This window comes from Macadamia integrifolia, chromosome 14 (genome assembly GCF_013358625.1).
Source record: "Macadamia integrifolia cultivar HAES 741 chromosome 14, SCU_Mint_v3, whole genome shotgun sequence".
NCBI classification, from domain to species: Eukaryota; Viridiplantae; Streptophyta; class Magnoliopsida; order Proteales; family Proteaceae; genus Macadamia; species Macadamia integrifolia.
The window spans coordinates 23,822,007-23,833,330 of NC_056570.1; the positions used below are offsets into that span (position 1 = coordinate 23,822,007).

Sequence of the window (11,324 nt, forward strand, 5' to 3'; positions counted from 1 at the left end):
CCCAAAAGCTGAAAAATGTAAAATTAGCTGTCAAGGCCTGGGCAAAAGGGGCTTTCCCTAATCTAAATGAGGAAGTGGATAAGGCTACGTCAAATTTAAAAAGAGTGCAGGATTCTATTGCTGAATCTGGAATGACTGACCTCCTTTTTAATGAAGAGGCCGATGCAAAAACTGCTCTCTTGAATGCATCAAAGCTGCATGAGAAAATGTGGTCTGAGAAAGCAAAAATCAAATGGTTAAAGAATGGGGATCGGAATTCAAAATTTTTCCATCTCTCGGTTAAAATTAGAAGATCAAAAAATCAGATTAGCTCTCTGCAGCGTGAGGATGGTTCTTGGATTTCAGAGCATCAGGATTTGGCCAATTATATGGTTAACTATTATGAGAATTTCCACTCTCATACTCCGATATCTCCTCACCATGAGTTGCTGGACCAGATTCCAAGAATATTATCTGATGACGATAATTTTTTCCTGGATGCCATTCCCACCAGAGAGGAAATCAAGCAGGCGGTGTGGGACCTTGATGCAGATAGCTCTCCAGGGCCTGATGGTTTCTCAGGTCAGTTTTTTAGAAGGTGTTGGGACATTGTGGAGAAAGACTTTTGTCAGGCAATCTTTAATTTTTTCCTGGTTGAAAAGATCCCTAAAGGGGTCAATAATTGTTTCCTCACCTTGATCCCTAAAATTAATGGTGCATCATCCTTAGATAAATTTCGACCCATATGTATGGGGAATTTTTTTTGTAAGGTCTTATCCAAAATTTCTGCCACTAGATTAACTTCTCTTCTCCCAAGATTAATTTCTGCAGAACAGGGTGCCTTTCAGAAGGGTAAAATCATCTCATCAAATATTGGCCTAGCGTCCGAGCTAGCAAATTTGATGCACTCTGCAGTAAGGGGAGGTGGTATGGGCATAAAGCTGGACATGCAAAAGGCTTATGATTCCCTTTCTTGGGATTTTTTCCTTGCCACGTTAGAAAAATTGGCTTCTCTCCAAAGTGGATTAACAGGGTTCACCAGCTGCTTATTTCAACAAGGATTTCTATCTTATTGAATGGAGGTCCAGTGGGATTTTTTGGGGTTGGCCGTGGTTTGAGACAAGGGGACCCCATCTCTCCTATTCTGTTCATTTTGGCCGAGGAAGTGTTATGTAGAGGCCTCAAAAATATGGTGGTGGAAGGTAAGATGAAATCTCTCTCGGGTCCGAGAGGTGCTGTTACTCCCTCTCATCTGCTTTTCGCAGACGACATTTTCATTTTTATGAATGGCTCCACCACTTATGTTAAGCAGCTCCATGCTTTTTTATCCAAGTATCAGGAGTTCTCTGGTCGGAAGATTAACTTGGAGAAAAGCAAGATATTTTTTGGGAAAATTGCTCCTCATAGAAGACAATTTATTACTGAGTATTTGGGAGTGGCAGCGGCTACCTTTCCCACCAAATACCTGGGGGTGGAGATCTTTAAAGGAAGAGTGAAAAATAACCACCTTCTTCCTCTTTTGGATAAGATAAAAGGCAGACTTGCAGGATGGAAAGGGAAACTCCTATCTATGGCTGGAAGGGTGGAACTTGTTAAGTTGGTCATTTCTGGGATTCCAATCCATAATTTCTCTATATATTGGTGTCCCGAAGGATCGATGAAGTTGGTGGAGCGTTGGATCCGAAATTTTGTCTGGTCAGGGGATATGGAGGTCTCAAAGAAGATTGTGATTAAATGGGATACGGTGTGTAAACCAAAAAAAGAAGGTGGTTTGGGCATCAGAAAATTGCGTGAAGTGAACTTTTCTTGTTTATGTGAATTGGCCTGGCAATTTAAGCATGAAGACTCCATCATGAGCAGATTTTTCAAGGAACGATTTATTAATGTTGATGGTTCACTGAAAATGGAATATAAATCCTCTTCCATATGGCCTGGATTGAAGAAGGTGTGAAATTTTATTTCCGAACATGAGCAATGGATTGTAGGTAATGGGGAGAAAATCAATTTCTGGCAGGATCGGTGGCTGGACTCGAAGTCTATTGCAGAGCTCTCCAATCTGGATCAATCCCTTTTCTCTGGTTCTAAGGTGAAAGTTGCAGATTTTATTGATAATTTCTCTTGGAATTTTCCTCCAGTCGATTCTACTTTCCTTGCCCAAAAGTGGGACCAAGCAAAAAATATTCTCATCCAGAATGTAGAAGACTCTTGTGTTTGGTGGTTAACCTCTTCAGGTGTTTTCTCTATAAAATCAGCTTGGGAAGAATATAGGGAGAAACATGAAAAAATTAGTTGATATTCTCTTATTTGGTGTTCTGGTATTCAGCCAATACAAGCAACTTTTGCTTGGCGAATGATACAGAATAAATTGCCAACCGATGACAATGTTTGTAAAAGAGGAATTCCTCTTGCATCTCAGTGCTCGCTGTGTGACAAAGAGGAGGAATCATTGATCCATATTTTCTACAAATGTGAATTTTCTTCTAGCATATAGAGAGATTTCTGCTTTGGTTTTGATGTGCAATGGCCTCCATTTGTGGATGTGGAAAATCTCTGTGCATGGTGGAAACAAACTGCTAGAAAGTGTTATTTTAAAAGAGTGTGGCTAAGTGGCTTCTCCCTTCTTCCATACTTCATATGGCAGGTAAGGAATGCAAGACAATTTGAGGAAAAATCGATAACAACCAATCACTGTTTTGCAATGGTTAAGAGTGAGATCAGCCTCCAAGAGATAGTGGTTTCTGGATCTCCCCTCCCTTTCGAGGCACTTCTATGTGCTAGACGGCTGGGTATTTCTGGAATTCCCTATAAACCCAGGGAGATCTTAGAAGTTTTCTGGTGTCCTCCACCTCCAGGATGGGTAAAGCTTAACTCTGATGGGTGCTCCCTAGGGAACCCACGAAAGGCAGGGGCTGGTGGAGTCTTATGGAATGATAAAGCTGAGGTGATACAATCCTTCAGACAATTTTTGGGAGTGCACACAAACTTTGAAGCTGAAGTGCTAGCAGTGATTTATGGTCTGGAAATGGCTAGAGCGTTGGATATTACCCAATTATGGGTTGAGTGTGACTCGGTGGCTGTGGTTCTTCTTATTTCTCAATGGAAAGTCCCGTGGTATGTGCTTCAGAAATGGATGAACTTAGGCCCGTACCTACAGTCCATAACCTGGAAGATTACTCATTGCCTTCGTGAAGCTAATCCAGTGGCTGATTTCCTTGCAAAGTCTGCTGCAAAATCGGAAGAGTCCTCTCCAGTAGCTTCTTGGCCTGCGCTAGTTGCCATGGAGTTAGATGTTGATAGGCACAATCGGCCTAGATACCGTTTTAAATAATGGTGTTTTTGTTGCTTTGTCTATTTTTTGGTTTGCCTGGGTTTTAGCTTTGATTCTTCTCCGCTGATGGCAATGCCAAAGGTGGATTAGTTTTCAACTAATTCCATACAGCTTGTTTCTTTTTTCCATGTACATTCTTTTTCTTCTTTTCCCTATTTTAATACATATGATCTAGCGAAAAAAAAAAAAAAAAAAGAAGTCAAACTCTACTTAAACTTGTGCAATTTCTTAAGCCCGGAATAGGACCTGTAAGACTATTGTTATCAACCGTTAATCTTTGAAGTGATCTCCCTTTGCATATTTATTGAGGTAAGCTTCCAGATAAGAGGTTGTTGGACAACTGGAATTCTACAATAGATGCTTGGCTACCAAACTCTTGAGGTATGGCACCAGATAATTGATTCGAATACAAACTGAGGGTCTCTAGTCTAATTAAATTAGACAGAGAATGAGGGATTGGACCACTGAGGTTGTTTTGAGATAGCTCCAAGCCAATCAGATTTTTCATATCTCCAATTTCAGAAGGCACAGGACCAGATAATTGATCTGAATGCAAATAGAGGGTCTCTAGTCTAGTTAAATTAGACAAAGAATGAGGGATTGCACCACCGAGTTTGTTTTGAGATAGCTCCAAGTCAATCAGATTTTTCATATCTCCGATTTTAGAAGGCACTGGACCAGATAATTGATTCTCGTACAAATGGAGGCTCTTCAGTCTAGTTAAATTAGCCAGAGAATAAAGGATTGGACCACTGAGTTTGTTTTGTTGTAATGCCAAGTCAACCAGATTTTTTATATCTCCAATTTCTAAAGGCACCAGACCAGATAATTGATTGTCAATCAGATAGAGAATCTCTAGTCTACTTAAATTAGCCAGAGAATGAGGGATTGGACCAATGAGTTTGTTTGCAGCTAAGTCCAACTCAACCAAATTTTCTAGATTTCCCATTACGTAAGGTATTGGACCACTGAATTCATTGGTATGCAAGTATAGAAAGTGAAGATTGGTTAAATTAGCCAGGACATAGGGGTCATACCAGTGAATTTATTCGAACCTATTGCTAACTCAACCAGCTTTTTCATATTCCCTATTTCTAGTGGAATCGTGCCACTGATTTCATTGCCATAGAGGTCTAAGAAGCGTAGGCTGCTTAAATTACTTAAGGGAGGCAGAACGCTGGAAAGATAATTATTGGAGAGATCGAGGTGGGTGAGTTTGGAGAGGCTACCAATATGCACTGGTATGGGTCCTGTGAGTCCATTGTAACTGAGATTGAGACGAAGGAGATTGGGAAAGGAAGAGAAGGTGAAGTTGTGAAGCGTACCTTGCAGCTCCAGTCCTGGAAGGCTAATCTCAACCACGCTGGTTCGGGCTTTGTTACAAGTTATACCAAACCAGTTGCAGCAGGGGATTGGTGCTGAGGATGATACTGTAAGCTTCTAAGAACGGAAAGCAGGGACAGAGTAGTTTTGGAGAGTGGCTTTCCATATGAGTATAGCCTTTGTTTCACTTGATGACGACTAAGAGGAAGAGACCCCTAATCCACTACCAAACGCAGAGGAAGTACTGAGGAATAAGATGATAAGGCAACTTTATTTTTTATTTCTTTTAATAAAGCGAAAGTGAACCGATTAATGATTGTGATCTAATTCTAATTACCGTCGTAAATATATATATCTAAAATAACGTCCTAACCATATGTCATCTTGATTGCAAATTTATAGAGAGAGGTGATCGGTACATGTCGTTCATTAAATGCTCTCCATATATTCTTTGATGTGGACGAGGAGGTGATCAATCTCCATTTGTAGATTCTACTTCAGACAATTAATCCATTTCCGAATTTCCTTCCTTCCATTGGTTCCATCTTTTTTTCAAGTTGTCCAGTGTCAGCAACCTGAGCCAAACCTATCCATCCCCATCCCCATGATAGGTATATAGAAACAGCGTTAACTGCCTAGATCACATATAGTGTATTCTGAAAAAAAAAAAACACATGAATTTATGTATATATATATATATATATACAATTTTATTTTCCAAAATAAAAAAAATATATATTCTTGTCTTATATGAAGTATCATTTGTGAATAATTTATGTGTCTCCCTCACATGGGTCTATCACTTGTATGGATTTTTTTTTTAAATAATTTTAATTATAAAATTTTATCAATTTTAATGAATTTAAAAGACAATATTTTCTTTTAAACTTAAAAAATAATCTATAATTGTTTAAATAGGTAGTTTTCCAAATCATGAATTTGTGACAATTATAAATTCTTTATATTTTTTTATCATATTATTCAAAAGTTTTCATCGTTTAAAATCCATACTGATTATTTCCTTCTTTTTTTTTTTATTTCTATTTTTTCTAAATATGTTATTGACCTTGATCAATTCCGAATTTTTCAATGTCAGGGACATGACCCAAACCCATCCATCCCCATCCCCATGATAGGCATGTAGAAACTGCATTAACTTCCTATAACCAATAATTCAGATACTTAGAGGTATGGAGAACCCTAGCCAACAATCCACAAATGACAGGCTGTCCTCAAATATATGATACACTTTTTGAATTTTTTTGAAATTTGTAGATGCATAGAGGGTGAGATAAGGGATCTTTATGTTGGATTTTGATAATTCGTTTTAATCTATGTTTATTGGCCTGTTGGGTTTCTCTCACCTGTCACCTGTGCAGCATTAATTTCTCAACCATTTGCATTGGAGAGTCTTCCCCAACAAGGAAGTCTTGTGTTTGATGCAGCAACGAGTAGTATATGCCATTCCGTTTTGAAGTGTCAGAGCCGATTTCAATTTGGCCAACTCTGGTTCAAATGGAATTAGACATGGATGCATCGGGCCGGCCTAGGTTCAGATTCACCTAGGAACTTCTTCTCTTTCCAGATTTTTTGTTTTTGGTGGAGTTGGGTAGTTGCGTAATTCTGCTGATGGCAATGCCGAAGGTGGAGTTTCTGCTTCTCCCTCTCTTCTTAGTGTGAGTGTTGGGTATTTCTCCCTTCCTCATCTGATGTACTATATTTCTTTTTTCTTCTTTCTTTTTAATATACATGACTTTTTAGCGAAAAAAAGAGTAGTATATGCCATTCCGTTTGGACTAGTGCGACAGCAACATTTTGGACCTTTGGATAAAGGAGCAACTAGACTACAAAGAGTGGTGATTGGACACCCGAACCAATCACATAAGGGGGAATGGGCATCTAGATCATTTATGACAATACATGGGGTAGGTACGCAGCATTGCAGAGGATACCATGGATACCCCTAGATAGGGTTATATGTTGATGAGGTCAGGGAATACGTCTCATGATATTGTCTGCTGTTTTCAAAGGATATGTCTCATGATATTGTTCACTCTGGGCTGCCTGCGGATGCTAATTTAAAGTCATCCTCACAATTTTAAAAAGTCGCATGAGGTATATGGACCACAATCTTTTCTTCACTCATCGATGTGGGACTATCCTAGTCGTCTTGTGTCTAGCTTTTACCCACAACATATACCAAGGGAGTTGCATTGGTTAGGTAAGCATTATTGAGGAGGGCACCAAGGATACCCCAAGATAAGGATATATACCAAGGGATGGGAAAGCATCAATATCCGAATTCATATCAGTCCTAGTATATCCATTGTGTTGTCCAAATTTAATTCAATAATCGCAGAAAGGGATGGAGGAAGTGCAGGTTGAGATTGAAATAAATGGGATGAATGACCAGATTTTTGCCAGAGAAGCGGATGCAAAAACCAGGTTGCTGAAAGCAATGGAGAACCATGAAAAGCTCTAGGCTGAAAAGGCTAGAATGAGATGGCGAACCCAAGGAGATAGATGCTCAAAATTTTTCCATGTTAGTGCAAAAATTAGAAGGTTGAAAAACTCTATTCACACTTTGAAAAAGGAAGACGGGCAAATTATTTCCGACAAGAGCCAATTGGAAGATTATGTTAGTGGGTTTTATGAGAATTTTCTTAAGGATTCAGAAACTTCTGAGCACCTGGAGTTGTTAGATTGCATCCCAAAGGTGCTCGATGACCATGATAGATGGAGGCTGGATGTCTTACCGAGCAATGCAGAAATTAAAGAGGCGGTTTGGGAGCTTGATCCTGAGAGTGCTCCAGGCCCAGATGGTTTCCCAGGTAAATTCTATAGATCTTGCTGGGAAATTATTAATTTAGATGTTTGCAATGCAGTTCGAAGTTTCTTCAGTAAAGGTAGAATGCCTAATGGTATTAATACTATCTTCCTAGTATTAATTCCAAAAGTGGAAGGGGCAATGAGCTTGGATAAATTTAGACCATTATGTTTGGGGAATTTCTTTTGCAAAATTATCTCTAAGATAATGGCGACTAGATTATCAGGGGTTTTGCATCGGCTAATTTCAGAAGAGCAGGGTGCTTTCCAGAAGGGGAAAATAATTCATTCAAATATCTCAGTGGTGTCTGAGCTAACAAATTTATTGTTTTCGACGGCTAGAGGAGGTGGAATGGGTTTGAAAATAGATATCCAAAAGGCTTATGACACAATGTCTTGGAGATTTATTTTTCAAGTTCTAAGGAAATTTGGATTCTCAGAGAGGTGGGTATTGTGGGTGCAGCAGATGCTGGGTTCTACCAAAATTTCAGTTCTTCTTAATGGTGGTCCAATAGGGTATTTCGGGGTGGAGAGGGGTTTGAGACAAGGGGATCCCCTATCCCCCATGCTATTTATTCTAGCTGAAGAGGTGCTATGCAGAGGTCTCCAAAAGCTTGTAGTAGAGAAAAAGTTCAAGGCGCTTAATGGCCCTCGAGGGGTGACGACTCCAGCTCACAGTCTCTTCGCAGATGACATTTTCATATTTGGGAACGCCTCTCTCAGGTATGTTCGTCATTTAAAAAATTTTCTTGTGAAATATCAGGAGTTTGCTGGCCAGTGCATTAACCTAGAAAAAAGTAAGATTTTTCTAGGCCATATTTCTCCCCAGCGCAAGCAGGCCATTGTTGAGGAAATGGGTATTCCCCTATGTTCTTTTCCTACCAGATATCTGGGTGTATCAATTTTTAAGGGCAGGGTTAAGAAAGAATCAATTTTGCCTATTCTAGACAGGGCAAAGGATCGATTAGAGGGCTGGGAGGGAAGACTTTTATCGATGGCAGGAAGGGTGGAATTAGTGCATTCTGTGATTCTTAGCATTCCAACTCACAGTTTTGCGGTCTACTGGTGGCCAAATTCTCTCATTAATACTCTTGAAAGATGGATGAGGAATTTTGTCTGGACAGGGGAAGTCGACAATGCAAAAAAAATTGTGGTTAATTGGGACCAATGCTGTAAGCCTAAGGAGGAAGGGGGTCTTGGATTGAGGAGATTGAGGGATATAAACAAGACAATGCTATGCAAATCTGCCTGGAGAATTAAGACTGAAGAGTCTATGGCGAGCTCTTTTCTGGGGGCTAGATTCCTTGATAGGGAGGGTATCCCTAAGAAAGGATTCAGAAAATCCTCTATTTGGCCAGGTCTGAGGAAAATATGGGATTACATATCTTCTAAAGAGAGATGGGTGGTGGGAGATGGAAAAAAAATAAATTTCTGGAAGCATACCTGGGTAGGGCAAGGTGCCATTAAAGAGAGTGATATGCTGGAAGGTATTGATATATCTGTTTTGGATGGGAATGTTAGCAGATTCATTGTGAATTTCAACTAGAATTTTCCTCAGATGAACTCTAATTTTATGAGGAACATAATAAACGAGGTGAAGAAAATTAACATTCCTACTTATAAATGTGAAGATAGGAGGATCTGGTCCCTTTCTCATGATGGGGAGTTTTGCTTCAAATCCACTTGGGAGGATATAAGGGTGAAGAAATCAACAGTTTCCTGGGCTTCTATCATATGGAGTAAAAAGCAGCAGCCTCGGGTTTCCACTTTAGCATGGAGGGTGATTAATGGAAAGGTCCCTACTGATGATGTGGTAAAAAAGAAAGCGATCCCACTGGTGTCTAGATGTGTCCTTTGTAATTCAAATGAGGAAGTTTTAGAGCATCTATTTATAAGATGCCCTTTCTCTACGGAGATTTGGAGGCTTCTTTGTGATGCTTTCAATGTGCTTTGGGGCAGCCAGGGCTCTCTGCTTGACCTTGCTCAATGGTGGAAGAGAAAGTTGAAAATGGTTTGCTGCAAGGAGGCGTGGAATATGAGCTTTGCTATTGTGTTGGATCATTTATGGAGGGAGAGAAATGCAAGGCTTTTTGAAAATAAATATTGGTCAAGCAAGTATGTACTAATGATGGTTCTTGAGGACATATGACGAAACAAGCCAAGATCTGGAGGCGAGATTAAATCCATAGGAGATTTGCAGTGCAGTAGGCGCCTAGGGATTCATATTCAGGGAGTGGGGAACAGAGAAATTTTGGAGGTCTTCTGGTGTAAACCTCCAATGTTCTGGATAAAATTAAACTTTGATGGCAGCTCTATGGGAAATCTAGGGCGGGCTGGAGCGGGAGGTATATTTCGGGACCATCAGGGCAGGGTCATGGGCTCTTATAAAAAATATATGGGTATTACTGGAGTATTTGAAGCGGAGGTGGAGGGTCTGATGGAGGGGTTGCTGCGTGCAAAGGCCATGAACATCACTTGTTTATGGGTGGAGTCAGACTCTAGCTCGGTTGTGCTAGCGATTCAGCAAAGGAAAATTCCATGGTATGCTCTCCAACGATGGATGTATCTTAAGCCGTTCCTTGACAGTATCAGCTGGAAGATATCTCATAACTTCAGGGAAGGGAACTCTATAGCTGATTACTTGGCCAGAGACGCAGCAAAGACAGGGATTTCGGGTGATAATGTGGTGCTTCCCTCCCATATTTGTGATCTCTTGCAAAGGGATTCAGATGGGAGGCCTCATTTTCGGTTTAATTAGAGCTTCTTTATCCTCCTGCTGATGGCCATGCCGAAGGTGGGAGGGTAGAGTTAGTGAGGATTTTTTGTTTTGAATATGTTTTATTGTATGGCTTTTATTTTCTTTTCTCTGATCTTTTAATGAAATAATCTTTTAGCAAAACAAAAAAAAATTCAACAATCGAAAAATATTTCATCTGATTCATATTTGTAGCCCCTATGGGTCAACATAAATGTGAAACACAACTGGCATCCAACGCTGAATCACATATTTAAAATATACCGTGGAAGTTATTTTTTTTCCTATGCTTCTATGTAGTTACTCCACTAAGTTGGCTTAAGCCAATAAAATTGATCCAATTCAAAATATATGGTGGAGGTCATTTTTTGTGTGTGGTTATATTTAGTTACTCTATTAAGTTGGCCGCATGTGTATGACCGAATGGCCACATTTTGTTTGGTTGAGGCTTTAGGCTGTACGCATGAAGAATATCAGTAAAATTTCTTTCTATCAAAAAAAAAAAAAAGTTGGCAGCATCCAACAGTATTGATCCAACCTTATAACCATTAGTCATGAAATTAACCTACAGCCCCTTTCTCTATTAAATTAAACTTCTTTCTACTTTATCTTTTCACTTAAAATTCAAATCGAGAGTCAATCTAAAATGAAACACTACTTTCAAGGATAGATTGAATTCAAAAAAATTGGTTGAAATAGAACATCAAACCCCCAACTAAATGTATATAAAAAATATTCAATTTTTTATCTTTTTCCTTATTTATTTTTATTTTCAGGATAAATATAGCATATTCTTAAAAATAAACCATAGATTTATGCATTTAACCATCAATATTTTTTCAAAACAAAAAAGAGACAAATTAAAAGAAAATATATTTTTTCTTCTCTTAAATAATTGATGAAATACTCTCCGTGAATAATCTATATGTTCTCTCCCTCGCATGGATCTTATATGAATTTTTAAACTCTTTTTTTTTTTTGCTAAAAGGTGATTTTATTGAAAGAGAAGGAAGCAAAACAAAGAGAAATACAAAAGGGCAGGCCGATCCCACTAAGCCCACTTGCGACCTCCACCTTCGGCATGGCCATCAGTAGAGGGAGCAAGCAGAGGGC

General features: G+C 39.2%; 1 protein-coding gene across 1 annotated transcript; it reads right to left on the bottom strand.

Moving 5' to 3' along the window:
• Positions 1–3,608: 3,608 nt before the first annotated feature.
• LOC122060746 (probable leucine-rich repeat receptor-like protein kinase At1g35710) lies at positions 3,609–4,256 on the bottom strand. Its single transcript, XM_042623849.1, has one exon. The coding sequence runs from the start codon at positions 4,254–4,256 to the stop codon at positions 3,609–3,611; it is 648 nt and encodes a 215-aa protein (XP_042479783.1).
• Between the last annotated feature and the right edge of the window lie 7,068 nt (positions 4,257–11,324).